This window comes from Mastomys coucha, unplaced genomic scaffold, assembly GCF_008632895.1.
Source record: "Mastomys coucha isolate ucsf_1 unplaced genomic scaffold, UCSF_Mcou_1 pScaffold15, whole genome shotgun sequence".
Lineage (NCBI taxonomy): Eukaryota > Metazoa > Chordata > Mammalia > Rodentia > Muridae > Mastomys > Mastomys coucha.
In genome coordinates this window covers 25,345,042-25,368,996 of record NW_022196897.1, presented here as the reverse complement: position 1 = coordinate 25,368,996, position 23,955 = coordinate 25,345,042, and the positions used below count along the sequence as shown (strand labels likewise).

The following is a 23,955-nucleotide window of genomic DNA, read 5'->3' as shown; positions in this document are numbered from 1 at the left end:
CCTGGAACTCACTCTGTAGACCAGGCTGGCCTCGAACTCAGAAATCTGCCTGCCTCTGCCTCCTAAATACTGGAATAATAGGCATGCATCACTGCTGCCTGTCTTAAAAGCATTCTTAAGAGAGAATAGTCTGTTTTAGGGGTTAGACAAACCTTTTGTAGAGATCTATTTCTGGAACTTTCCTTTTAAGTAATGCATCGAGACTTAAAAATTAAAAATCCCACTTTTCCATAGCTTAGCAGAAATGAATTTGGTGATAGAAATTTGGATTTAGTGTCATGTGACATCTCAAGTATGTGAGTTTTATTGTTAATCATGATTAACTTTTGCTGCTTTTGACCACCTCAACCAATTATGAAATACTAAGGCAAAGCAAAAGGCCATGTTTAGATAGCAGTCTATTATGAGTTGCCTTTAAAAAAAAAGATCAATACATAAATATATTTCTGTTTTATATTTGTAGTTTTAAAATTTGGGCTTCAAAAAGGAATAGTGAATGAACCTCAAGGTAATGTTTGAGATCTCATTACTGGAGTCACATTTCTAGTGTTGTTATTCTAGTGACTGGGTTGTGTAGAAGCAAATTTCTGTTTTGGTTACACATAATATTTTTGACACATCTAACTTTACTATTGTATAGGAGTTCCAACCTGGTCAGTTATCCAAATTTTTTCTATTTTAAAAAAAGGTTTTTATTGCTATTGTTCCCAGATGTCCTTCTTTGTAGCTTGCCAAAAGAAATAGTGCCTATATTTATTTTGTTATCTGTGATGGTGTACATGTTCATTAATAAGATTTCAGAATGATTGTAAGAAGCAGTGGTCACTGATTCTTTTGCTGAATGAGTTCCTTTACTTTTCATTGTACTTTCCCACAGAATCTGATGACTATGTAAATAATGTATACTTAATTTTAAAAAGAAGCAACAAAATCATTATAAAATTTTCTGAGTCTTATAAGTTTACTCAAATGTTGCTTTCTTTTTGTTGTTATTGATAATTTTTTAAGATCACCCTTTCAAACTGTTCTGTTTCTGTTTTCCTTTATCCCATTTTACTATTAGAAAATGTTATGATGAGAGACCCTCCAGATTTATTGGACAGGCAAAAATGCCTGAATGCCTTGGCTTCTCTTCGACATGCCAAATGGTTTCAGGTTGGTGCTTTGTTATTTCTTTACTGTTTCTGTGTAGCCATGTGTAGATATATATGTGGCCCACTTTCCACTTAGTGTGATATGTGAGCTATATGAAATGGGAATAGTTTGTAGCTCATTGAGTTATTGTTGAGGTAAATCAGTTCCTTTGGATACAGTGCCCAGAATAGCTTTCATTTTGTGTGTGTGTGTGTGTGTGTGTGTGTGTGTGTGTGTGTGTGTGTGTGTCTGTCTGTCTGTCTGTCTGTCTGTGTCATTGTTCACCAGAGGTCAACTTCAGTGTTATTTCTCAGGTGTTATACATGTTGCCATTTTTGGGATAGGGTCTCTCACGGGGATCTGCAACTACCACACAGACTAGTCTGACTGGTCAGCAAGCCCATAGATCCTCCTATTTTTGCTTCTTCAATACTGAGATTCTAAGTGGTTTTTAAAGCACAGGTCTGAAAGTTGGACTCAAGCCTGCATATTTGCATAGGAAGCACTTTATACACGGGCTGTCTCCATGTTGTTTTGTTATCATGTAGTTCTTTTTGACTTACTATTCTCAATAGTAGAGGGTGGCTTGTAAAATATATAGAAAAGATGAATATTAATATAGTACCTGGAATAGGGTTGCCATGAGTTTACAAAAGGAATTTTTCTATTCTCCTTTTAATTAAAAACCTGTCTTTCTGAACCAATAACTTGCTATTTTTCATTACTTGATTTCTTTTTTTTTTTTGGTTTACTTGAATACTAGTAAATTATTTGCTAATTGGTTTTCACTTTTAAAAAGTTATCTATGATCAGTGTGTTTCAAATGAGAAATGGATTTCTACAGGGATATTGGCCTCATTTTGTTTGTTTTAGGCAAGGGCAAATGGATTAAAATCATGTGTAATTGTCCTCCGCATTCTGCGTGATTTGTGCAACAGAGTACCCACATGGGCACCATTGAAGGGATGGGTAAGTACTTAAATGTGATTAAAAAACAAATATGAAGCTCTAGCAGAGAATTTTGAAATAATGTTACTATGACTATATTCTGAATTAGTTATGGCAAATGTTGTCTAGTTTTTCCCCTAGAAATAATTATTCAGCTTTATGAACTCTTTTATGCATATAACTTCTCTTGTTTTTTCATGTGTTTAGACATGATATGTATATAAATTTTAAAATCTGTATTATTATTATTGTTGTTTTCTGTCTTAAAGGTTCTATACCTTTTAGAAGTAGGTGCTGTTCTTCTTGAGTTCTGTATGGATCATTCATTGATCACTCATGGATCACTTGCTGCTTATGATAGTCTTTTTGGCTGGCCTCTTGCCCTCAGTGTGTTGTTCTATTTATTTATTTATGAAATATAGACACAAATCCTAACAGGTTGAGCGCAATGTTACAATATATACTTTAAAGTATGTCTGCCATTAGGTTAAGTGCGGTGTTTGCCTGATACTAATTACTAATTATGGACATAACATATATTGTGACATTGACTTAATTTGGAAATTATGCCTGATCCAGTCAGCACTAGAATTTAAAAATTTATAAAAATAGTGTTGTAAAAGCTCATTTATAAAATAATGAGTAACTATGAACATTTGTTGCAGCATCATGAGTTTCAGTTTAATATAGTTTCCTTGTCTATTCTAATTATTGCTCTTGATGTAGCCTGCTTGACTGGATTCTTTATAGTTGAGTGTTTCCTAACTTAAGTAGGATTTAGATAGATTAGTTTATACTTTGATTATTTATTAGCTATTACATATGTGAAAACTTGTTACTTGCAAATTAATTATTAATTATGACTAGTGTTTTAAAAAAAATTGGTTTAATTAAAAATCCTAAGATTTATCTCAAATGTTTTTAGAAAATATCTAAAAATACTTGGTTTAAAAAATGATTGGGGACTGGAGAGATGTCTCAGCTGTTAAAGGCTAGATTCACAACCAAAATTATAAAAACTGGTTGGGTTAGAGTAGATAATCATGGGGGAAGAGTTAAATGCTCCTTAAATGCTAAATTGTCTACACTTTTTTGGCTTCTCTTTTAGATAGAAATGTCAGCTCACATTTAACTGGAATCCTTTTAACACTTGGTGCATGTACTAATTTGTAATTTAATATCTTCTAGCCACTAGAGCTTATTTGTGAAAAGTCTATAGGTACTTGTAATAGACCTTTGGGCGCTGGGGAGGCCTTGAGACGAGTAATGGAGTGTTTGGCATCTGGAATACTACTTCCTGGTAAGGGTTTCAAACTCTAGGCAGAAGAATAAGAAAAATCTCATTTTAGTTAATTTATCTCAGCGTATGTTAAATGTTTGTCCTCTTCAGAGGAGAATGATGTGTAGGAGTTCTGTTCTTTAGAATTTTAGCAACTAGAATGTTTATGAGTGGAGAGTGCTGTAAAGCTTTTTCAGTAATTCTAATTTGTGTTTTATATGTACTAACATAAAAGATACTAATAGAAACTGCTATGAATTTGTTTTACTTGGAAGACTGAATTTGGAAATGTAAATCCTTATTTTAAAAGTATAAACTTTATTTTAATTGTAGTCCAGTATTAAATATGGAAAAATTAAATATAAAATCCATTTAAAGATCAGGGATGATTCCTCAATGATGTTCTAAATTCTTGGAGTATGACTCACCTTGATATTAGGTTATTTTCTTATAAAATAAGGACAGCTAAGTGCTAAAACTGTGAATGACAAAATGTCCTTAACATTCCACTTAATTGAGCAGACTTTTAGTTCTTTAGCTTTTTCACCTTTCTCTCTTTTGTTTGCTATTCTAAACTTAGTTCTAAATTTTTATTTTTCCTTTCTTTTGCCAAAGGTGGTCCAGGTCTTCATGATCCTTGTGAGCGAGACCCAACAGATGCTCTAAGCTATATGACCACTCAGCAAAAAGAAGATATCACCCATAGTGCACAGGTATGAGACTGGTATATTAGTGATTGCTTAGAAAGATACTGTAACTTCCATTTTCTGAATTGTTCTGTGAGGTAGCTTTTCTTGTATGCTTAAGTTAGGGAATTCTATCAGTATAACAGCAATATGTAATGAATGTCATTTGAGTTAAATGTTATAAAAGCTAGAATGTTTATTGAGATTTGATTAAATATAATATTTTATTCTTTAGCATGCACTTAGACTATCAGCCTTTGGCCAGATTTATAAAGTGCTGGAGATGGACCCTCTTCCGTCTAGTAAGCCTTTTCAGAAGTATTCCTGGTCAGTTACTGATAAAGAAGGTGAGTAGGAAAGTTTTGTTTTTGTTTTCTAAATTAGAGTTGATAGTTGTGGTTTGTTCTTTGTTTAGGGAACTTAAAGCATTGTTCATCCAAATTACTGCTTTTCTTTTTAACTTAGTTGGCTTCTATCCCAAACATTAGTGACATGAGCTGGCTGTCTCATTTGTTTTTATTAGTGATCAGCTCGTTTTCCTGTGTTGCTAGATTTTGTTACTACATAGACTTAAGGACCTCGCATACTTTAGGCTTCTGGTCTAAGGACAGGAGATAAACCATAACCTAAGAAGACTCATTATCTTTGTTCCTGGTCAGTATGATGAACTTTCTGAAGCTTGCAGGTTTTCCTAAAAAGAAAGAAAACAAAAATACAGGGGATGAGGAAAATGTATTAGAAAATTCATGACCACCTTCCATTTGTATTTGTCTACTTGTACTCATTGTTGTGTGACAAAACTTCTTGGGTAGGTGAAACATACTTGACTTATGTATGGATACCACCAAAGTCCAGCTTGGTGAATCAATGTGTTTTATTGGGGTTATGTATGGTAATGTGAGTGAAGCATCACTTACAGGAACAGAGATGATTCAGACAGCTGTGTCCTCAAAGCTCACCCCAGTATATGTGACAACTCATAAAAGCTGGGAACCTGGAGCATACTGCACAGCCTGTAGATACCTCAACAGATTGAAGAATGTCTTTCTGGATGCCTCAGATTTTCCAAATCTCTTCCAGGCAGGCAGTTCTTCTTATCTAAGAGTTTTCTTTATAGTTGGGCTCTGCTTACCCAGAAAGGGAAGGGCCCTAGTGAATCTGGTCAGTTTCAGGGAGTTCTAGAAGCTATTTTGTTGTTGTTGTTGTTGTGTCACTTCCCTGATTTTCCATGCAGGGTGGAATGGTTTAATCTTGAAGGAAGACGGTTAAACTCCTCTATTCTGATTAGTGTATCAATAGAAAAATGGCCAATATTCATAGTAGGATTCTAATTACATCTCTATTATGTATTAGTTTGAGGTCTTGACAACAATTTTTCTCAGTAGAGATATTACAATTTATTTTTAACTTTATTTAAAGGCTGGTGTCAGGTTAAAATGTCTAATACAGGGCCTAGAGTAGAATGCATATTTAAATGTGAATTTATATACCCAGTGTGCCCTCATTGTCCCCAGAAAACATTTCATGTTTTTCTATCTTCCCATCAGTTATAAGAAGGGCAGGTCATTTGATATTATTTGTGCCGTAAGATCAAGAATCGACAAATGTGACCTCATAAAATTGCAAAACTTCTGTAAGGCAAGGGACACTGTCAATAGGACAAAATGGCAACCAACAGATTGGGAAAAGATCTTTACCAATCCTACATCCGATAGAGGGCTAATATCCAATATATACAAAGAACTCAAGAAGTTAGACTCCAGAGAAATAACCCTATTAAACCATGGGGTACAGAGCTAAACAAAGAATTTTCAACTGAGGAAAGTCGAATGGTAGAGAAGCACCTAAAGAAATGTTAAACATCCTTAGTCCACAGGGAAATACAAATCAAAACAACCCTGAGATTCCAACTCACACCAGTCAGAATGTCTAAGATCAAAAACTCAGGTGATAGCAGATGCTGGAGAGGTTGTGGAGAAAGAGGAACACTCCTCCATTGTTGGTGGGATTGAAAGCTGGTATCACCAATCTGGAAATCAGTCTGGAGGTTTCTCAGAAAATTGGATATAGTATTACCCGAGGACCCAGCTATACCACTCCTGGGCATATACCCAAAAGTTGTTCCTACATATAACAAGGACGCATGTTCCACTGTGTTCATTGCTCAGTGTATTATAATGTCTTCCTTTTCATTTCTAATTACAATTAAAATTATATTATGTTTTTTAGTGTTTATTTTTGTGTATTAATTTTGCATGTATGTTTGTGTATCATGTGCTTGCCTTCTGTTAGCCAGAGAAAGGCATTGGAGCCTTAGTACTGGAATTATTATGAGCCACCATGTTGGAAATGAATCCAGGTCCTTTGCAACAGTAACTAGTGCTCGTAACCTCAGAGCTGTCTCTCTAGCCCTCATCTATAAATTTGGATCTTCTCTTCCTTCTAGTTAATTTGGGTAAAGGTTTGCAAGTCTAGTTGTTTTTGTCCCCTACCTACATCTCCCAGGAACCATCTCTTTATATGATGTTTTTCTTTCCTGTTTCATTATTTTTAGCCCTATGTTCATTATTTCTTCTTTACTCTCTAGGTATTTGTTCATGTTTTTATTAAGCTTTCAGATTTATCATTTATTTATGATTATGAGATTTTTCCTGATTTCTTGATGGTAGTCAAAGTGTTAAGAACTTTCCTCTGTGGGCTGCCTTCAGTGTATAATCCAATTTTGGTATGTTGATACATTGTATTTCTATTTTGGTTCAATAAATAACCCCTTCCACCCCTGTGTTTCTCAGTATTGTCCTGGAGCTCTCTGTAGACCAGGTTGGCTTTGAACTTAGAGATCTGTCTGTCTCTGCCTCTCTAGTACTTGGATTTAAGGTGTGCAACACCATTGCCTGACTTAAATTCTATTCTCTTCCATTTCACTTTTCCACCTTTTCCCCTTTTCTCTTCTCCCCCCTTTACTTTTTAAAAAAAAATCACTAAGACAGGGTTTCTCCAATAGCTCTGGATTTTCACTCTGTAGATCAGGTTGGCCTTGAACTCATAGATATCTGCCTGCCTTTGCCCCTCCCCCAAGTTCTGGGATTAAAGTTGCCCAAACTATCACCACCCAGCATATTTCCTTCTTCATTTCTCACTGGATCCAGTTTTCATTTAATACTGTGTCATCTTGTTTCTATGAGTTTTTCTCTTTTCTGCCATTTCTATTGTTGAACATGCCTTTGATACCTGATAGCATATAGGGTATTCAGTTTTCCTGTATTTATAGAGACTTATATTGTATCCTAAATATATGATCAATTTTGGAAAAAGTTCTATGGATTGCTGAGAAGAAAATAAATTCTTTAGGGTTTGCATAGAATTTTCTGTTAGGTTCATTTATTTATGATGTCATTTAATTCTTTATTAAGTTTGTGTCTCGATAACCTATTGGTGAAAGGGGATATTGAAGTTACACACTTTCATTATTAGGGTCAGTCTGTGAGTTTTTTTGTTTTTGTTTTAAAGATTTATTTATTTATTTATTTATTTATTTATTTATTTATTTATTTATTTATTTTGGTTTTTCGAGACAGGGTTTCTCTGTATAGCCCTGGCTGTCCTGGAACTCACTCTGTAGACCAGGCTGGCCTCGAACTCAGAAATCCGCCTGCCTCTGCCTCCCAAGTGCTGGGATTAAAGGCGTGCGCCACCACCGCCCGGCTTAAAGATTTATTTATTTTATGTGTATGAGTACACTGTAGTTGTACAGATGGCTGTAAGCAATCTTGTGGCTGCTGGAAATTGAGCTGCGACCACGCTGACTTTTTCCCCACTCGCTCCTGCATTATTCTCTGTTGCTGTCTTCAGACGCACCAGAAGAGGGCGTCCCATCTCATTACAGGTGGTTGTGAGCCACCATGTGGTTGCTGGGAACTGAACTCTGGACCTTCGGAAGAGTCAGTGCTCTTTACCCGCTGAGCCATCTCGCCAGCCCCGGTCTGAGTTTTAGTATTTAGTTTCTTTTATGAATTTGGGTGCCCCTTTGTTGTGTAAATGTTTAGAATCATAATATCTTCTTGTTGAATTTTTCCTTAATTGAGTATAAATTGCTTTTCCCATCTATATGTCTAGTTTTGGTTTGAAATTTATGTTGTTAGGTATTAGAATAGCCTTTCTTAGTTTTATTTACTTTGAATATTTTTCTATCTTTTTACCCTAAAGTATCTGCCTTTAAGTATGGAGAAGTGTGTTTTTTGTAGATAATAAAAAGAGTCATACTGTTTTCTAATCCCTCTGTTAGTCTGTTTTTATTGGGAAATTGAGACTGCTGCTATTTAGAGTTACTCTTGAGTAGTATTTATTAATTTTTGTTATTTTGTTGTGGTAGTATTGATTTTTTTTTTGTTTTAGACCTTTAATGGTTAACTTTTCTCAGATTATTTGTTCTTCCTATCTCTTGGGTATGTTTAATCTTCTCTTTAGATCAGACTATTTCTTCTTGTGTCCTTTGTTGAATTGACTTAGTAGACATCAATTCCTCAAATTTGTTTTAATTGTGAAGAATTTTTCTTTCTCTTTCAGTTATGACTGATCATTTTGCTGGGTATAGGTTTGGGCTAACATCTGTGGTCATTCAGAATGGGTAGAACATCTGGCCAGGTCTTTCTTGCTGTCAAATTCTCTGTTGTAAAAGTAGTGGGACAGAGAGATGGCTCATTGGTTAAGAGCGCTGGCTGCTCTTCCAGAGAAGCTGGGTTCAATTCTCAACACCCACATGGCAGCTCACAACTGTTTGTGACTCCAGTTTCAGGGGACGACATCCTCACACCAGTCACATAAAATAAAATCAAATAAATTATCTTAAGAAAAACCAGTTGTTACTCTGATAGGCCTACCTATCAGAGTATGTGACTTGGTTCTAATATCTCTCCTTTGTTCTGTATATTTAATGTTTTTATGTGTTATAGGGCAGTCTGTATGCTTGCCACGCCCACGCTTGACTCCCTCAGTCCTACTTGGTTTTCTATATGCTTCTTGTACTTTGATAGCATCTCTTTCTTTAGGTTTGGGAAAGTAAAAAGAATATTTTACTGTGTTTGGAAAATATTTTCTGTAGCTTTGACTTGGGTGTCCTTTTTTTTTTTTTTTAATACTTTGGATTCATAGGTTTGGTTTTTTTTTTCATAGTATCCCACATTTCTTGGATAAATTGTTCTTTGGGTTTTTAGATTTAACTTTTTTTCCCGGCTAAGTGATTCATTCCTTCTACCTCATCTTTGAGACATGTTATTTTCCCCTTCTATATGATTCAGTCTGCTTTTCCCCTAAACTTTTTCACTGAATTTTTCATATGGAATTTTATTTGTTTGGCTTTTCTTTAGAAAGTATACATTAAATTGTATTTTCATATTTGTTTTCATTCAACTCTGTTTTTTTTTTTTTTAGATTTTATTTAGACATGTATTTATTCATATCATCTTTGAGCTCATTGAATATATTTATAATGCGATTTTAAAGTCCTTGTTTTGTGCATCAGCAGAGTTGCTTTTCATAGGGAATATCATGATGGGGTGTTAATTTCTAGAGGGGCATACTCTCTTAGATGTTCCTGTTTGTGGTTTTGTGATGAAATCTAGGCAGCTTGACTTAGGTTGTTTGAGGTATTTAGGATACCGGGTCTTGCCTTTGTTGGATAGCTATTTAGATCTTTGCTGTTTACTCTAACTTGTCAGGTTGTGGATCCATTGAATGATACTTGGATTTCAGTATTGGGGCCACTCATTTTGTGTGGGTTAGTGGATAGGTAGGCAGGAATTGGCTCAGGGTGCACTTAGATGGGGTTCTAGATTGAGCGTTACACTGTCTTGAGGTCCAGTAGCAGGTGGGTAGCTGTCAGTTAGGAAGGTCAGTGGGTTAGCTCTGGAGTTCCTAGCTGGAGTTCTGGTTTAGATTCTGCGTTTGGACATCATGTGATTCTAGGTTCGCTCAGTGGCTGGCGTGGGTGGTTTCAGGGAGAGGATTCTATTTATATAATTTTTAATTTTAGTGTTCACTCATACTATGTTTTTCTTTCATATTTCAGTTCCCTGCCATAGACTTTATCTTTCCTGCACCTTAACCCCTTGCTGTAGAGACTGTGTGGGCTCATCTTCAGCAGTGGTAGTCCCTGAATTCTCTTCATGGTCTTACTTCTGTCTTCATTCTGTGTTCTCTGCCTTATTGTTATGATCCCTCCCTGCAATCTTGATCCTTTTTACTGGATCTGAAAGGAAAAATTAAAGCTTTAGACCTGTGCTGACTAGGAAGAAAAGTCATGGGCCTAAGAATCCATCACAAGCTGGTCCACATAGGCCTGGGAATGAGCAAGCAAGTTGTTAGATATCATAAGAGATGGCAGGTCAAGAAGACATAAAACTATAAACATAGAGGAAAGTATGTCTAGGCAAACGACATGTCCAGGGCCCAGGCCTGCAAGGACAGCATGCCTGGGCGGACACTAAGTAATGGACCATCTGGTCCTCTCAGATATGGTTTAAAGGCCAGATGCTTTGTTGACTCAGATTAACACCAACTTTAGGAATGTTCCACTCTGTTCTGCACGTAATAGTTAATATTTGAACTAGCCAATCATGTGTAACCATACCGATTCCTTTGTTCCCCTAGACCCTTTTCCTATATAAACCCCTAACTTTTGAGCCTTGTCATCGGCTCCACTATCTCCTGCGTGAGATAGGTGTGGTGCTGGCCCGGAGCGCCACAAAATTAAAACTACCTCCTGTAATTACATCAAGATGGTCTCTCGTGATTCCTTGAGTGCACGTCCTCCAGAGATTTGAGTGGGGGGTCTCCCCATGGGGGTCTTTCAGATCTATAGTTCAAATCTGTTTTCTATCCATAGCACATTGCTTAACATGATTGCAGAAAACATGGGGACTATTTGTGAGAATTGTCTCATTCCTCAAAAATTCTTTAAACATCTCTCATTTCATAGCTTCTCTGTTACCTCCTCCTCTCATTGGTTGACCTTTTTTGCTTCTCTCTTTTTCGAGCAATAGTCTTTCGAGCAATACAGTAACTTGTACATATTCTCACTATTCTGTCTACTATCTATCTGTGCAGCATCTGATTTGATCATAAGACTTTTTGCTTGTGTAATATGTTGTATCTTCTTTCTATAAATGGATATTATTTTAGCAGTTATCTCTTCTCTTATAACATAAGTTTTTTTTGTTTTTGTTTTTGTTTTTGTTTTTAGAAACAGGGTTTTTCTGGATCGCCCTGGATGTCCTGGAACTTACTCTGTAGCCCAGGTTGGCCTTGAACTCAGAAATCCTCAGCCTCTGCCTCTCAAGCATTGGGATTAAAGGCGTGCACCACCACCGCCTGACTACAACATAAGTTTTATTCACTCTGTTATTTTCATAAACCAAAGTAAATTCCCTTTTAATTTCTACCCCTTAACAGAGTCCCATTTCTCAAATCTTGAAAACACCACTTTTGGTAAACAACAGCCTCTTTTTTTAGCTCTTCTTTTTAAAATTTTTTCTTGTGATTTGAACTTGTTCTATTAAACTTTCTTATCACTACTCAAGTATTGCCTGTGATCTTTCCCTTACCACATTCATTGGTTTGCTTTGAGCCCTATCCTGCTGCAACTTTGACACAGTGAGTACTTTAAAAAATTGTATGTATATTGCTGTTTTGCTTGCATTTATGTCTGTGCAGCACTTGTATTCAAGCTGCCCTGCTGAGACCAGAAGGAAGGCATCATATCACCTGGATCAGGAGTTAATAGTTGGCTATTGTGTGGATGCTGAAAATTGAACTCAGATCTTTAAGAAGAGCACCTGGTGCTCTTAACCACAGAGTCATCTCTCTAACCCTTCAAAGAATTATTTTTAAAAGTTATTTATATAATCACTTCCATGGTTAAGAAATAAAATATTGTCTCCCAGCCACCATTCTGTTATGTTCTTGCCATGTGAATTACCAGTTCTGATTTTTGGACAGTATTTTCCTAGATTCTCTAGCTGTACCATCTAAATGTGCTTTCTTCAGTAATTTAATTTGCCTTAAACTTTCTAGAAATTGAGCTGTACCAGCTTAATCTTTTGGTCTACTATTGTTTGAGATTAATTTTAAGTGTTGTACTAGTTTGTCATCTTAATAGCTCTGTAGTATCTATTATGAATATGTCATGATTTATTTGTCTGAGGTTTGAAGAATATTTAGGTTATTTAGTACTTTTCAGCCACCCATAGAATTGCTATGAGTACTTTCATGGATGGCTTCTGAGATGTCTTCAAAATGTATAGATATCAAAGATCTAGAAGTTTGTCTAGTATACCAGTTTATCTTCCTTCAACAGAGTATGATATTTATGTTGCCCTGTATTCACATTATTTGGTATTACTGGACCCAGCTTTTGTGACTCGAAATGCTACTTTTCACACGATCATTTTCTCTTGGCTCTTCTGGCCCTAGTGCCAATTTCTCATTATCTGTTCTTCTTGGACTTTCTGAATTCTAAATATTAAAAATATCTCAGCATTCAATTCTCAGCCTTTTGTTTTTATTTACAATGATTCATTTAGTCTTCTGTCTCAATTTTTTTTTTAACAAAAATGGCTCTAAATTTGTAATTTCATCTGATTACTAGCTCTCCATTGCACAGTGCCTTTTCATCACCATCACATGAATTCCTAGCTTAATAACAGTTCAGACTTAACTAAATTTTTTTAAAAAATCTTAATTTTTATTTTATGTGTATGAGTGTTTTGCCTGCATGTATGTCTGTGCACCCTGTATGTTCCTGATACCTGAGGAGATTCAAAAAGGGCATCAGATCCCTTAGAACTGGAGTCACAGATGGTTCTAAGCACCTATATAGGTGCTTGGAGTTGAACCTAGGTCCTCTGGAAGAACAGCCAATGTTCTTAATTGCTAAGCCATCACTTCATCCCCTAAAATCTATACTCTTATCCTCTGTGTCTGTTCTTTTTTTTCCCCAGGCGCTGGACATTTCCCATCTTCTGCATTTGGCTAAAATTCGAGTCAGTCTTGAGTTCTCTTATTAATTACTGAGAACACTTCCTACAGGTCTTTATTATATCCACTACTTTTATAGGTGGTTAGGGTCTGGGCCAAATGTTTAAGAGGTTCTTGATTTCTTATTCATTGAAGGTAAGGGTTAACACAGACTAGGAAAAGAAGCAAGATAACATATGGAGCAAAGCAGTAGTGCAGAATTGACATGCTAGTGAGTGTATTTAAGGACCCCAGTTAACTGTTTGGGGTTTCCTTTTCTGGGGTTCAATAAAAGAATTTGGTTATAAATGGGTATAGTTTGGTTGGTACTGTAATTTGATTGATTAGGTCATTCATTTTTTTCTACTGTGCATTTCCCTTCCAATAATGCATCTGATTTTAATCATATATATATCCACTTATGCATAGCATAAATGGTAATGTAATGATTTCCTTCAAAAGTTTACTAGAAGACATAATTTTACCTTACTTTGCACCCAAATCAGGTCAGGCTGAATCTGCTTTTCTTTTCTTCATGTTGGCATATTCAGTGACACTCGTTGGGAATACAGTTGAGGAGAAATGTCTTTATTTGATTTCTACTAGAGGTGAAATTTAAACTATCATTCAGAGATGGTAGTACATGTTGACCAGTGCAGTTTTGGAATTGAAGGCATTCTGAGATTTCTAAGTTTATAGTTTTAGGATGGATTTTTATACATAGTTTGTCCAGATAAAGAAACTAAGCTTCCAAGTACATCATTAAAAGTTGTGTATGTGTGCATGTATGTGTATGCATAGACCAAACCAAATGGGGCCCTAGGTACTGAAATTGTCACCTGTTTGTGCCTGCATCACTGTTATATGGCATGTTGTAATTAGTCTTCACCACTGTGCCTAAGCTCTGTGAGAGCAAGGGTATGTTTGTCTCTATTACATGTTAAAAACTTGAAATTGCCTGTACACAGTAAATGCTGAAAATACTTTTTATTGAATAAGTGCATTCATGAGTGGTATTGGCTTTTGAGTGCTTGTGAGGATTAAGTTATTACATGTAAGTGATTTAAGGGGATGGTATCAGGCCTATGTTGGTGAGTACTTACATTTTATGAAAAATATTTTGTCTCAGAAGTGACTTCATTACTAGACTACGAAGGTTAAAATGCCTTGCTAATAATGTAAGCCTGTGTTTTTCCTGATTACTGTGATCATGAGCTCTTTTCCAGTGGCAGGTTGATAAGATGAAGCCACAGAGCTCTTTCCATGTAGCTGGAATACTTAAATCCGTGTATTCAACCAGCTTACAATTTCTAGTCAGTTAAAGAGCTGCTTTTAATATAGGTAATGAGTGGGAGAAAGATTGAATAAACATAGTTCCTTTTTAAAGCTCTAGAAGACTGACATACTTACAGTTGTATGCAGATGAGACAGTAACGCAAAACAAACATTGCTTTTTGTTGGTGAACATTAAGATTGAGCTGATTATAAAATATTGTCTCAGACAACTGCTGAACTCAGTGATTATGCCAAGGGACAATAAATTAATAGAGAATTTCACTGTTATGTATGTTTCCATGAAGTTTTTTTTTTTTTTTTTTTTTTGAGACAGGGTTTCTCTGTGTAGCCCTGGCTGTCCTGGAACTCACTCTGTAGACCAGGCTGGCCTCAAACTCAGAAATCTGCCTGCCTCTCTGCCTCCCAAGTACTGGGATTAAAGGCGTGCACCACCACCAGCTGGTGAAGTAACTTATTTTTAAATCGAAGACAGAATTTATTAATGTTCTTAGGTAGGCTGATGACCTTTCCTCTTTTTCTCTTTGAAACTTGGACAACAGAGCTCTTACACCTGGGAGCGTTGTTTAGTGATTGCTTCATCCAATATTTGTATTAGTATCAGTCAGTTTAGGTTTCTTTCTATTATGTTGTTCCTAAGTTAAAATAGAAGCTTATTTATAAAGTAGAAGGTAAATAGGAAATACCTTTCAACTGCAAAATGCAATTAAGGACACATAAAATGTTTATGCAAATAGGCAGTAATGCACAATGTTCTTCTGGTAAAGTAGGAAGTTGATAATGGGAGAAAAGCCTCATAGGAAACTGCATGAAATCTTGCAGAGGACTTATAATTGCAAAAGATTTGGTGATCAGATTTATAAAAGCACAAGGTTTTAATATATTTACAATTGCTATAAGCAATCTAGAAATAATTAAAAGGATCGATAAATTCTTCTAATAGTAACTGCTTTTAATCATCTGATACATAGATGATAGACTTTCTGTTCATGTTTATAACAGATGTGAATATATGCCATTCTAGTTTTTGTACTAAAGGACCTAAGACTGGGTAACTTATAAATGATAAAGGGTTATTACTCAACAGTTAATGCAAGTTGGAAGTCTAAGCTTGAGGCTGAGCCCAGCAGGGTTGATGTCTGGGTGTCTGGTAATATGTTTTTTTGACACAAGATTTCACAATGTAGACCAGGATGGCCTACATACACACAAGAAATTTGCTTGTCTTTGCCTCCTTAGTGTCGAGATTAAAGGTTTACACCATACACCATCACTGCCAGTCTTTTTTTTTTTTCTTTTGTCCCTCCCATTCCCTTTCTCCCTCTTGCTCTGGGCCATTTCATCTAGCCCATAGGTTCTTTGTTTCTCATTATGGATGGTTTTAAGCCACCATGTAGGTTGCTGGGATTTGAACTCATGACCTCCAGAAGAGCAGTTGGTGCTCTTAATTGATGAGCCATCTCACCAGTCCCTGTACAATCTTAGTAATAGTTTCTTTCTTACAGGTGGTAGGAAAGAGGCAGTCTCTTTCAGGTATCTTTTACAAACTCACTAATGTTTATTATGGTTTTGCCTCTCACATAAACTCTCTCTCAGCTGTCATTGCATAGGGAATTAAGATAGAAGCATACAGATCATAGCGTAGACATAAACATGGGCATACCTGAATAAATATTGAATAGGTATTTACAAAAATGTTAATAAATAGTTTCAAAAGAACATTGGATACATTGGATTATAAATATGGCATTTTAATTGAACACTGAGAAATCTTGTGTGATCTTTATTGTTGTGATTTTTGAGATTTTTCCACTCAAACATTAAGTAAGGATCATGGTTATGAAGCTCTTGCAATTGTTTGTAGGTGCTGGCTCTTCAGCTCTAAAGAGGCCATTTGAAGATGGATTAGGGGATGATAAAGATCCCAACAAGAAGATGAAACGAAACTTAAGAAAAAGTATGTAAATACTTATTCTTATGGTGGGATGTGGAGTCGATTGATAGCTTCAGAAAAATAAGAAAGGAAGAATTGCATTGACTTTGAATTTTAAGAATAGACCTTAGTTGACAAAATTGGTAATTGAAGAACTTTGAGCTTCTAAATTTTCATTGCTTAAGACATCAATGCTGAAAAATAGAAATTCATGTGACTTTTTTTTTATCAACTTATAATAATGTATAAGAAATTTAAAAATGACTTTTGGATTGAATTTGTAATTGTTTTCTCATTTTTGAAACACATGAGAGATGTAAAAACATTCTTTAGATTTGTTTATTTTATGTCTATGAATATTTTGCTTGCATGTGTATGTATTTGTACCATGTGCATGCCTGGTGCATGCAGGGATCAGAAGAAGACCTCAGGTACCCTAGCAATGGAGTTACAGATGTGATAAACCTCCTGCTAGGGATTGAACTCGGATCTTCTGCAAGAGCAGTAAGTGCTCTTAACTGCTGATCCAACTTTCTAGATGGATCGATCACATGGGGAATTTAAGTGGTTAATAGGGTCTACAGATGCATAGTTTGAAGCAAAATGGCTTTCTAGTTTAATTTTTAATCTTATTTTCTCTTTCTTTGATAGTTCTGGATAGTAAAGCAATAGACCTTATGAATGCACTAATGAGATTAAATCAGATCAGGCCTGGGCTTCAGTATAAGCTTTTGTCACAATCTGGCCCAGTCCATGCCCCAGTCTTCACAATGTCTGTAGATGTGGATGGTACAACATACGAAGCCTCAGGACCATCCAAGAAAACAGCAAAGCTTCATGTGGCAGTTAAGGTACAGTATTCTTTTACTGACCAGTACTTCATTTGTTTTGTTCTTATAAAATGCTTTCCTGTATCTTTAAAACTTTAAGGACAGTGACATAGAAACCCTTTTTATCTATGGATCACATTTGTTGTTGTAACATAATGTGCATTTTAAAAAAATAGAAAAAACAAATGCCAGTATCATGTTTCTGAGGCAAAGATATTTATACATGATACATTGTTCATGGTGATGCTCTGTTCTTGAGAATATTTTTTATAAGGGAATAATTTTGAGGATTTTGGAGCAGTTATGTATGTAGATAATTTCCAAATAGGGAAAAATCTCAGTAAATAAGTACATTCAACTTATTTGTAGAGTAATGCAAAAATGTCACAGATTATGCAGGTGCATTGAAAAATGGTTTTCATTTAAATTCTGTCACATAAGACTATATGGTGTAAAATACTTAGTATGTTTTCGTGGACATTTGCTTAAATTTGGTTAAAGTAGAGCAAGCACTATGTTAGATGGTAAGGGAAGAGTTTATGAAGTTTAGTATGGATAAAAGGGAGACACAAATACCACATATATGGAAAGTATATTGCATTTGAGGTAGTGATTAGAACTATGTAGAAAAATAATAACAACGTGAAAAAATATTCTCAGTCTCAGCTATTAGGTGCTCTGAGAACCTGATACCAGACCTCCTTCCTGGTGCTATGAATTCCAGGTGCTATGAATGTTAGTTTCTTTTGAGTAGAGAGCCATGGATTTTTTTTTTTTTCTTTTCACTCCCAATGTCCAGTCTTTGAGGGTTTCTCATCTTTCTTAGTTTTATCCTATATCAGGTGACTCAATGGGAAAAATGGGCCATAGTTACATACATAATTTGATTTCAGGTTACCTTTTTTCTGTGAATTATCTTGAGTTTTTAGCTCAGTTGATGTGTTTAATAGGTTTGTTTTCTAGATACTTGGTTTTAATTTATTTATTTATTTATTTATTTATTTATTTATTTATTTATTTATTTGGTTTTTTGAGACAGGGTTTCTCTGTATAGTCCTGGCTGTCCTGGAACTTACTCTGTAGACCAGGCTGGCCTTGAACTCAGAAATCCGCCTGCCTCTGCCTCCCAAGTGCTGGAATTAAAGGCGTAAGCCACCACCGCCCAGCTCTGTTTTCTGGATACTTAAACTCACTATAATATACTGGTTTTTCTTTATATTGAGATTGATTCCAAACTAAGTTTGATTCTGCCAAAGAAAGTAAAATATGACAGTTATTAATTAAGTAGGTAAAAATAGATTTTGCAAGGGAAGTATTGCATTGGGCTGGTGGTAAGGAAAATGCTTCAGTATATAATTGCACTTAATTTTCACTCCAAAATTTATTGCCAAGGATTAGAGAGGGATGAATGAGTAAGAAATTACTAAGAGGAAATATCATGGGCAATAAAGCAAGATTTCTGACTAAACAAAGATAGAAGGATTTGTTTTCTTTTAAAGTGTGTATATGTGTGTGTGTGTGTGTGAGAGAGAGAGAGAGAGAGAGAGAGAGAGAGAGAGAGAGAGAGAGAGACTGTATATGTGTATATAGATGTGTATGTGGGGGCCAGAAGAGTGCATTAGATACCCTCTTTTACCACCTTAGGCTTTATTCTCTTGAAGCAGGATGTATCCCTGAACCCAGGGTTTGCATATTCTGGGCTGTGCAGGAAGCCAGCACATCCCATCTGTTCCTCTTCATCTGTTCCTCTTGTCTCTGCCCCACATGGAGCTGAGATGACTGGTATGTGTAGGATACTGTGCTTGTAACGTGGATGCTGGGATTCAAACCCAGGTCCTCACTATTGTATAGCAAGGAGTTTTTACTACTCATTCATCTGTTCAGCTTTAAAGTAGCAGAATTCTTTCTGAAGGTAGGCCAGGGTAATTGAACATCATATGTGAGATTGTGTGAGACAAGAATATTTGGTCAGATGCTGTGAATGATTAGATAGGAACAGAAGTATTCTAACTTAGCACTATTCTTGGTGCAATGGCCTATTGAGAAAAAGAACCAAAGATGGAGCCTAATTTTAAAAAAAAAAAAAGGTCCAGAGGATCCGAGCTAGAGTTTAGTCAAGAAGAGTTTTACCAATTGTAGAGAGCTCAGAACTCTTCTTTTCCTTTTTTTTTTTTTTTTTTTTTTTTTTTTTTGAGACAGGGTTTCTCTGTGTAGCCCTGGCTGTCCTGGAACTCACTCTGTAGACCAGGCTGGCCTCAAACTCAGATCTGCCTGCCTCTCTGCCTCCCAAGTGCTGGGATTAAAGGCGTGCGCCACTACCGCCCGGCAGAGCTCTTCACTTCTGACTGTAGCCCATGGTATTATACTCTAAGAAAATGTGATTAAAAATGACTTGAAATTTATAATTAGTTGGTTCCCTTAACTGTCAAAATCTCCCTCTAGATTGAATTAGGGTCTTATGCCAGGCAAGAACTCTACTTCTGAATTATGCATCTGCCTTTTATTAGTTATCCTAGGGATTTATTTATTTTTATATGTGGATGAGTGTTTTGCCTGTGTGTATGTATGTATGCTGGTACTTGAAGTTGGCCAAAAGAGTACTGGGTGTCCTTCATCTAGAGTTACAGGTCATTGTAGGCCACTACATGCGTGTTGGGAATCTAACTCACGTCTTCTGCAAGATCAGCCAGTAGTCTTAATGGCTGAAGCTCTTTTCAGCCCTTATCTGTAATTTAAAAAGTTATTAGGTATCATTTGTTTTGAAAGTGCATACTAAATCTGGCAGTGGTAGTGTATAACTTTTTAATCCTAGCACTCAAGAGGCAAAGGCAGGTAGATCTTTGTGAGTTGGAGATCAGCCTGTTGTATAGAACTAGTTCCAGGACAGCAAAAGCTACACAGAAAAACACTGTCTCTAAAGCCAAAAACAAACAAAAGAGGAAAGTGGGTACTGTATTCCTCAAGAGATAGTACATCACTTTTATGTACTAAATTGTGTTGCTAATGTAACTTATGTTAATAAGTAAATGATTTAGGACAAGTGAAAAAAAGCAAAGAAAGAAGTGGTATTAAATAATTATCATCTCACATTTAAATTGTCTATGTTATGGTGGGAAGCATTCTCTCCCAGGCTTTGTGATTCTAAATTTGAACCTAAGGCTTAGTAATCCCTAGGCCAGTGCCCCAGTTCTGAGCTACACCCCTCTATATGCCTTTATACCAGAGGAGACAAACCCTATTATTAGTGATACTTGGCTTTTGACCTGTGTTAGGCATTATTAATGGTAGTTTTGTATTGATGGCTCTTGTCCAGGGTGAGGTTTCTCAAGGGAGCAGGTTTTATTTATAAAATACTAATGTTACTAACCAAGTGATGTTAGTGTACTTAGTGTAAAGTACTGTCTGAGCACTTTTAGAACTTAAGACGATAAAAAGTATTCTTGGCCTTAATGCTAAATAAACACAAGGAATTTGTGTATGAGGAGAATGCTAGGTTCTCCATATATGAACCAGATGAGTTAATTTCAAATTTGTTTAGTACAGAGTTCAATTTAAGCACCCTTTTTTGTTTGGAGTATTACTGTTTTATCTATACAGATAAAATATTACAAGCCGGGCAGTGGTGCATGCCTTTAATCCCAGTATTTGGGAGGCAGAGGCAGGCAGATTTCTGAGTTTGAGGCCAGCCTGGTCTACAGAGTGATTTCTAGGACAGCTGGGGCTATATACTGAGCAACCCTGTCTCAAAACATCCCTACCCCACCCCCGCCCCCTACATGCCATTTTCTACAAAGTTTTTTTTTTTTTATTTGGCTACTGTAACAGTTTTTTGAGTCACCTATTAAGTATAGTTGGTATAATGGAGAAATATGACATTGTTTATATACTCAGCAACTAAAAGCTGATCTTATAGACCCTAACCTGTGGAAGTACTGCTTTAATTAAAGGCTAGGGGAATCGCTCAGTTGTGAGCATGTGTGTAGCTTGGCAAGGCCCTGAAATAAAGTAGAAAAGTTTTAATCAATAGCTCACAGAGTAGTATTAACCTACTTTGAAAGAGATTTAAAAACATACTAGTGAATGTAATTGTTTCTTGAGGGATACAGTATCCACTTTCCCTTTTTGTTTGTTTTTGGATTTTGGGGACACGGTTTCTCTGTGTAGCTTTGAAACTAGCTCTGTAGACTTGGCTGGCCTTGTTTATTATAAAAGCAGTGTAATCTGGAAAGAGACCTCAAAAATGATTGTGCCTTCCATATACATGCTTGCATACAAGCACAAATAGGCAGTATGTGAAAGCTTTGTTTCTGAAAACTGAGAAACCCCAGAACCAAAAAACTATGATGTCTTCAGAGAGGATAGAAACACAGTTGTAAACTGATTTGAAAGTAAAACACAAAATAAAATCAACCAAATACAAGAACAACAAAAAGCAATAACAAAAAAACTCTTAGTTCCATTCTTTAGCCAATGTTCCTTCAAGGTTATGCCATAGATTTCAGAGTTCAGCTGATCCAGTCTTCATATTTTCCAGTTGGAGAAATTGAAGACCAGAGGAGAGTGATAGTATTAGGCTTTCAAGTTGTCTTTTCTTCATAGTTTAATTTTCTTTTTCAAGTCCTATTTTTCATTGGGTGAGCTTGACTGTGGTGTATGTTCCCTTTCATTCACCTCCAGATTAAATGAAAGCAACAGTAACTTGAGGCTTACATTTCTTAAGTCTTTAGGCTAGGTACTAGTATGTGTTCCCATTTTCATGTAGTGCTCCCTTGGAGTGTGGACTGCACTAAACCAAGCTTTTACAGTTGTAGCACCATTCTTGTTCTTCACAGGGGTTTTAGTAAACTGTTAAAGATTCTGAAACTTTTTATCTCAGAATTTCAGCTATCCTTTTGCATCTTCGGTAACTGGATAAAAATGTTTTAATGGAATTTGTACAGGTTTTACAGGCAATGGGATACCCAACAGGTTTTGATGCAGATATTGAATGTATGAGTTCCGATGAAAAATCAGATAATGAAAGCAAAAATGATACAGTATCTTCAAACTCAAGCAATAATACTGGAAATTCTACAACTGAGACCTCCAGTACCTTAGAGGTATACTTGTATCCTTTTCTTCTTTAGAATAAAATAGTGTGAGTGCTATGGAAAACCTTAGAGATGTGGAAAAAATAAACTTTTTTCACATATAGGCATATATTAGTAATTTTCTGCTTTATTTCTTTGGATGGTGCTTGGTATCAAACCCTAGATCTTGTGCACATTAGGCAAACACTCCACCACTGAGTCACAGCTGGAGATCTGTGTTTTTTTGTTTTGTTTTGTTTTTGAGACCGGGCTTCTAGTAGTCCAGGCTGGCCTCCTCCAATTCCCTGTGTAGCGGAGGTTGTCACTGAACTAGTAACTTTCCTGCTTCCACCTTCCAAATGCTGGGATTATAGGAGCAGTTCCATATTTGGGTGTTTGACCTTAATTGTGCCAGATTTATTTCTGAATATTTTTATGAAGGCAATCATTGTTATTTCTTCATAGTTTATAGCCTGTTGTTTTTACATTAGGTGTTTTCAGATATGTTTAGCGGGACTGAAAGGCTTATAGAAGCATTGCCTCCTACATGAAAAACAGAGTTGTTTCTTGCATATCTAAAAATAAACAATAATAAACCTTCAAGGCATCAGCAAATTGCTGTCATTGTCTCTGCTTTGTTAGTTACCTGCAGTGTCAGGACATGAACAATTATAGCTCAAACCTTAGAGTTTGAATGGGACAGTCCTCCTTCAAAGGCAGGTGACTACAATATTTACCTATTACAGTTTCCTCACCTATGATTAATATTTTCCTATCAGGTGATTCATTTTAGCTCTTAAATGTTTTAAAGTAGAATTAATGAGTTTAATTTTTAGCATAGTTATGTTAAAAAGAAATTTAATGTTCAACCTCTCTTCCCTGTCCCTTTTAGGTAAGAACTCAGGGTCCTATCCTCACAGCAAGTGGCAAAAATCCTGTGATGGAGCTCAATGAAAAAAGAAGAGGTCTCAAGTATGAACTCATCTCAGAAACTGGTGGAAGCCATGACAAGCGCTTTGTAATGGAGGTGTGTACCTAGATATATACCCACCTTTTTTTTTTCTAGAAGTTTATTTTTATTTATTTTATTTTATTTTTATTTTTTATTAAACTAAATGCAATTTATTTTAAAATATGCAACTCAATACTGACATTTATTTAAGTCATCAAAATAGTTTGCAATAGTTAAATGCCTCTTAAATACACATGATATCTTCTGGAGGTAAAAGTAATATGGACTCAACCAGTTTTTAAAATCTATTTTGAACATAAAACATAGAAGTAGAAAAAAAATCTCTTATGAAGTCCTCTATGAAAGGAAATTGTGACAAGTTCCCGATTAGAAACCGTTCCATCTCCAAGGGAGAATACTCAGTGTAACTGTGGCTTCATAAAATGAATTAGGTAGTAGTGTTCCTTCTGTTTCTGTTTTGTGGAATAGTTTGAAGAGTATTGGTATTAGGTGTTCTTTGAAGGTCTGATAGAATTCTGCACTAAACTCATCTGGTCCTAGGCTTTTTTTGGTTGAGAGACTTTTAACAACTGCTTCTATTTCTTTAGGGGTTATAGGACTGTTTAGATAGTTTATCTGATCCTGATTTAACTTTGGTATTTGGTGTCTGTCTAGAAAGTTGTCCATTTCATCCAGGTTTTCCAGTTTTGTTGAGCATAGGCTTATGTAGTAGGATCTGATGATTTTTTTGGGTTTCCTCAGATTCTGTTGTTATCTCTCCCTTTTTATTTCTGATTTTGTTAATTAGGATACTGTCTC

At 35.8% G+C, this 23,955-nt stretch overlaps 1 protein-coding gene and 1 long non-coding RNA gene across 8 annotated transcripts in view; one reads left to right on the top strand and one right to left on the bottom strand.

The window, feature by feature from the left end:
* The window catches only part of Strbp (spermatid perinuclear RNA binding protein), a 132,769-nt gene that overhangs the window by 91,681 nt on the left and 17,133 nt on the right, over window positions 1-23,955 (top strand). For all 7 annotated transcript variants that reach the window (XR_004118548.1, XM_031370066.1, XM_031370065.1 and 4 more), the window contains exons 6-14: window positions 1,064-1,155; window positions 2,008-2,103; window positions 3,271-3,382; window positions 3,977-4,074; window positions 4,283-4,394; window positions 16,217-16,309; window positions 16,937-17,136; window positions 22,056-22,214; window positions 23,077-23,211. Coding sequence is in view for 6 of the 7 variants with exons in the window: in XM_031370066.1 (XP_031225926.1) it covers window positions 1,064-1,155; window positions 2,008-2,103; window positions 3,271-3,382; window positions 3,977-4,074; window positions 4,283-4,394; window positions 16,217-16,309; window positions 16,937-17,136; window positions 22,056-22,214; window positions 23,077-23,211 (1,097 nt within the window). In the remaining variant the exon portion in view is untranslated. The remainder of the gene's footprint in view (window positions 1-1,063; window positions 1,156-2,007; window positions 2,104-3,270; window positions 3,383-3,976; window positions 4,075-4,282; window positions 4,395-16,216; window positions 16,310-16,936; window positions 17,137-22,055; window positions 22,215-23,076; window positions 23,212-23,955) is intronic.
* Window positions 4,546-5,193, bottom strand: LOC116090094. Its single transcript, XR_004118549.1, has 2 exons — window positions 4,965-5,193; window positions 4,546-4,738 (listed from the first exon to the last, which is right to left on the bottom strand). It is a non-coding gene; the product is annotated as an uncharacterized LOC116090094 (long non-coding RNA).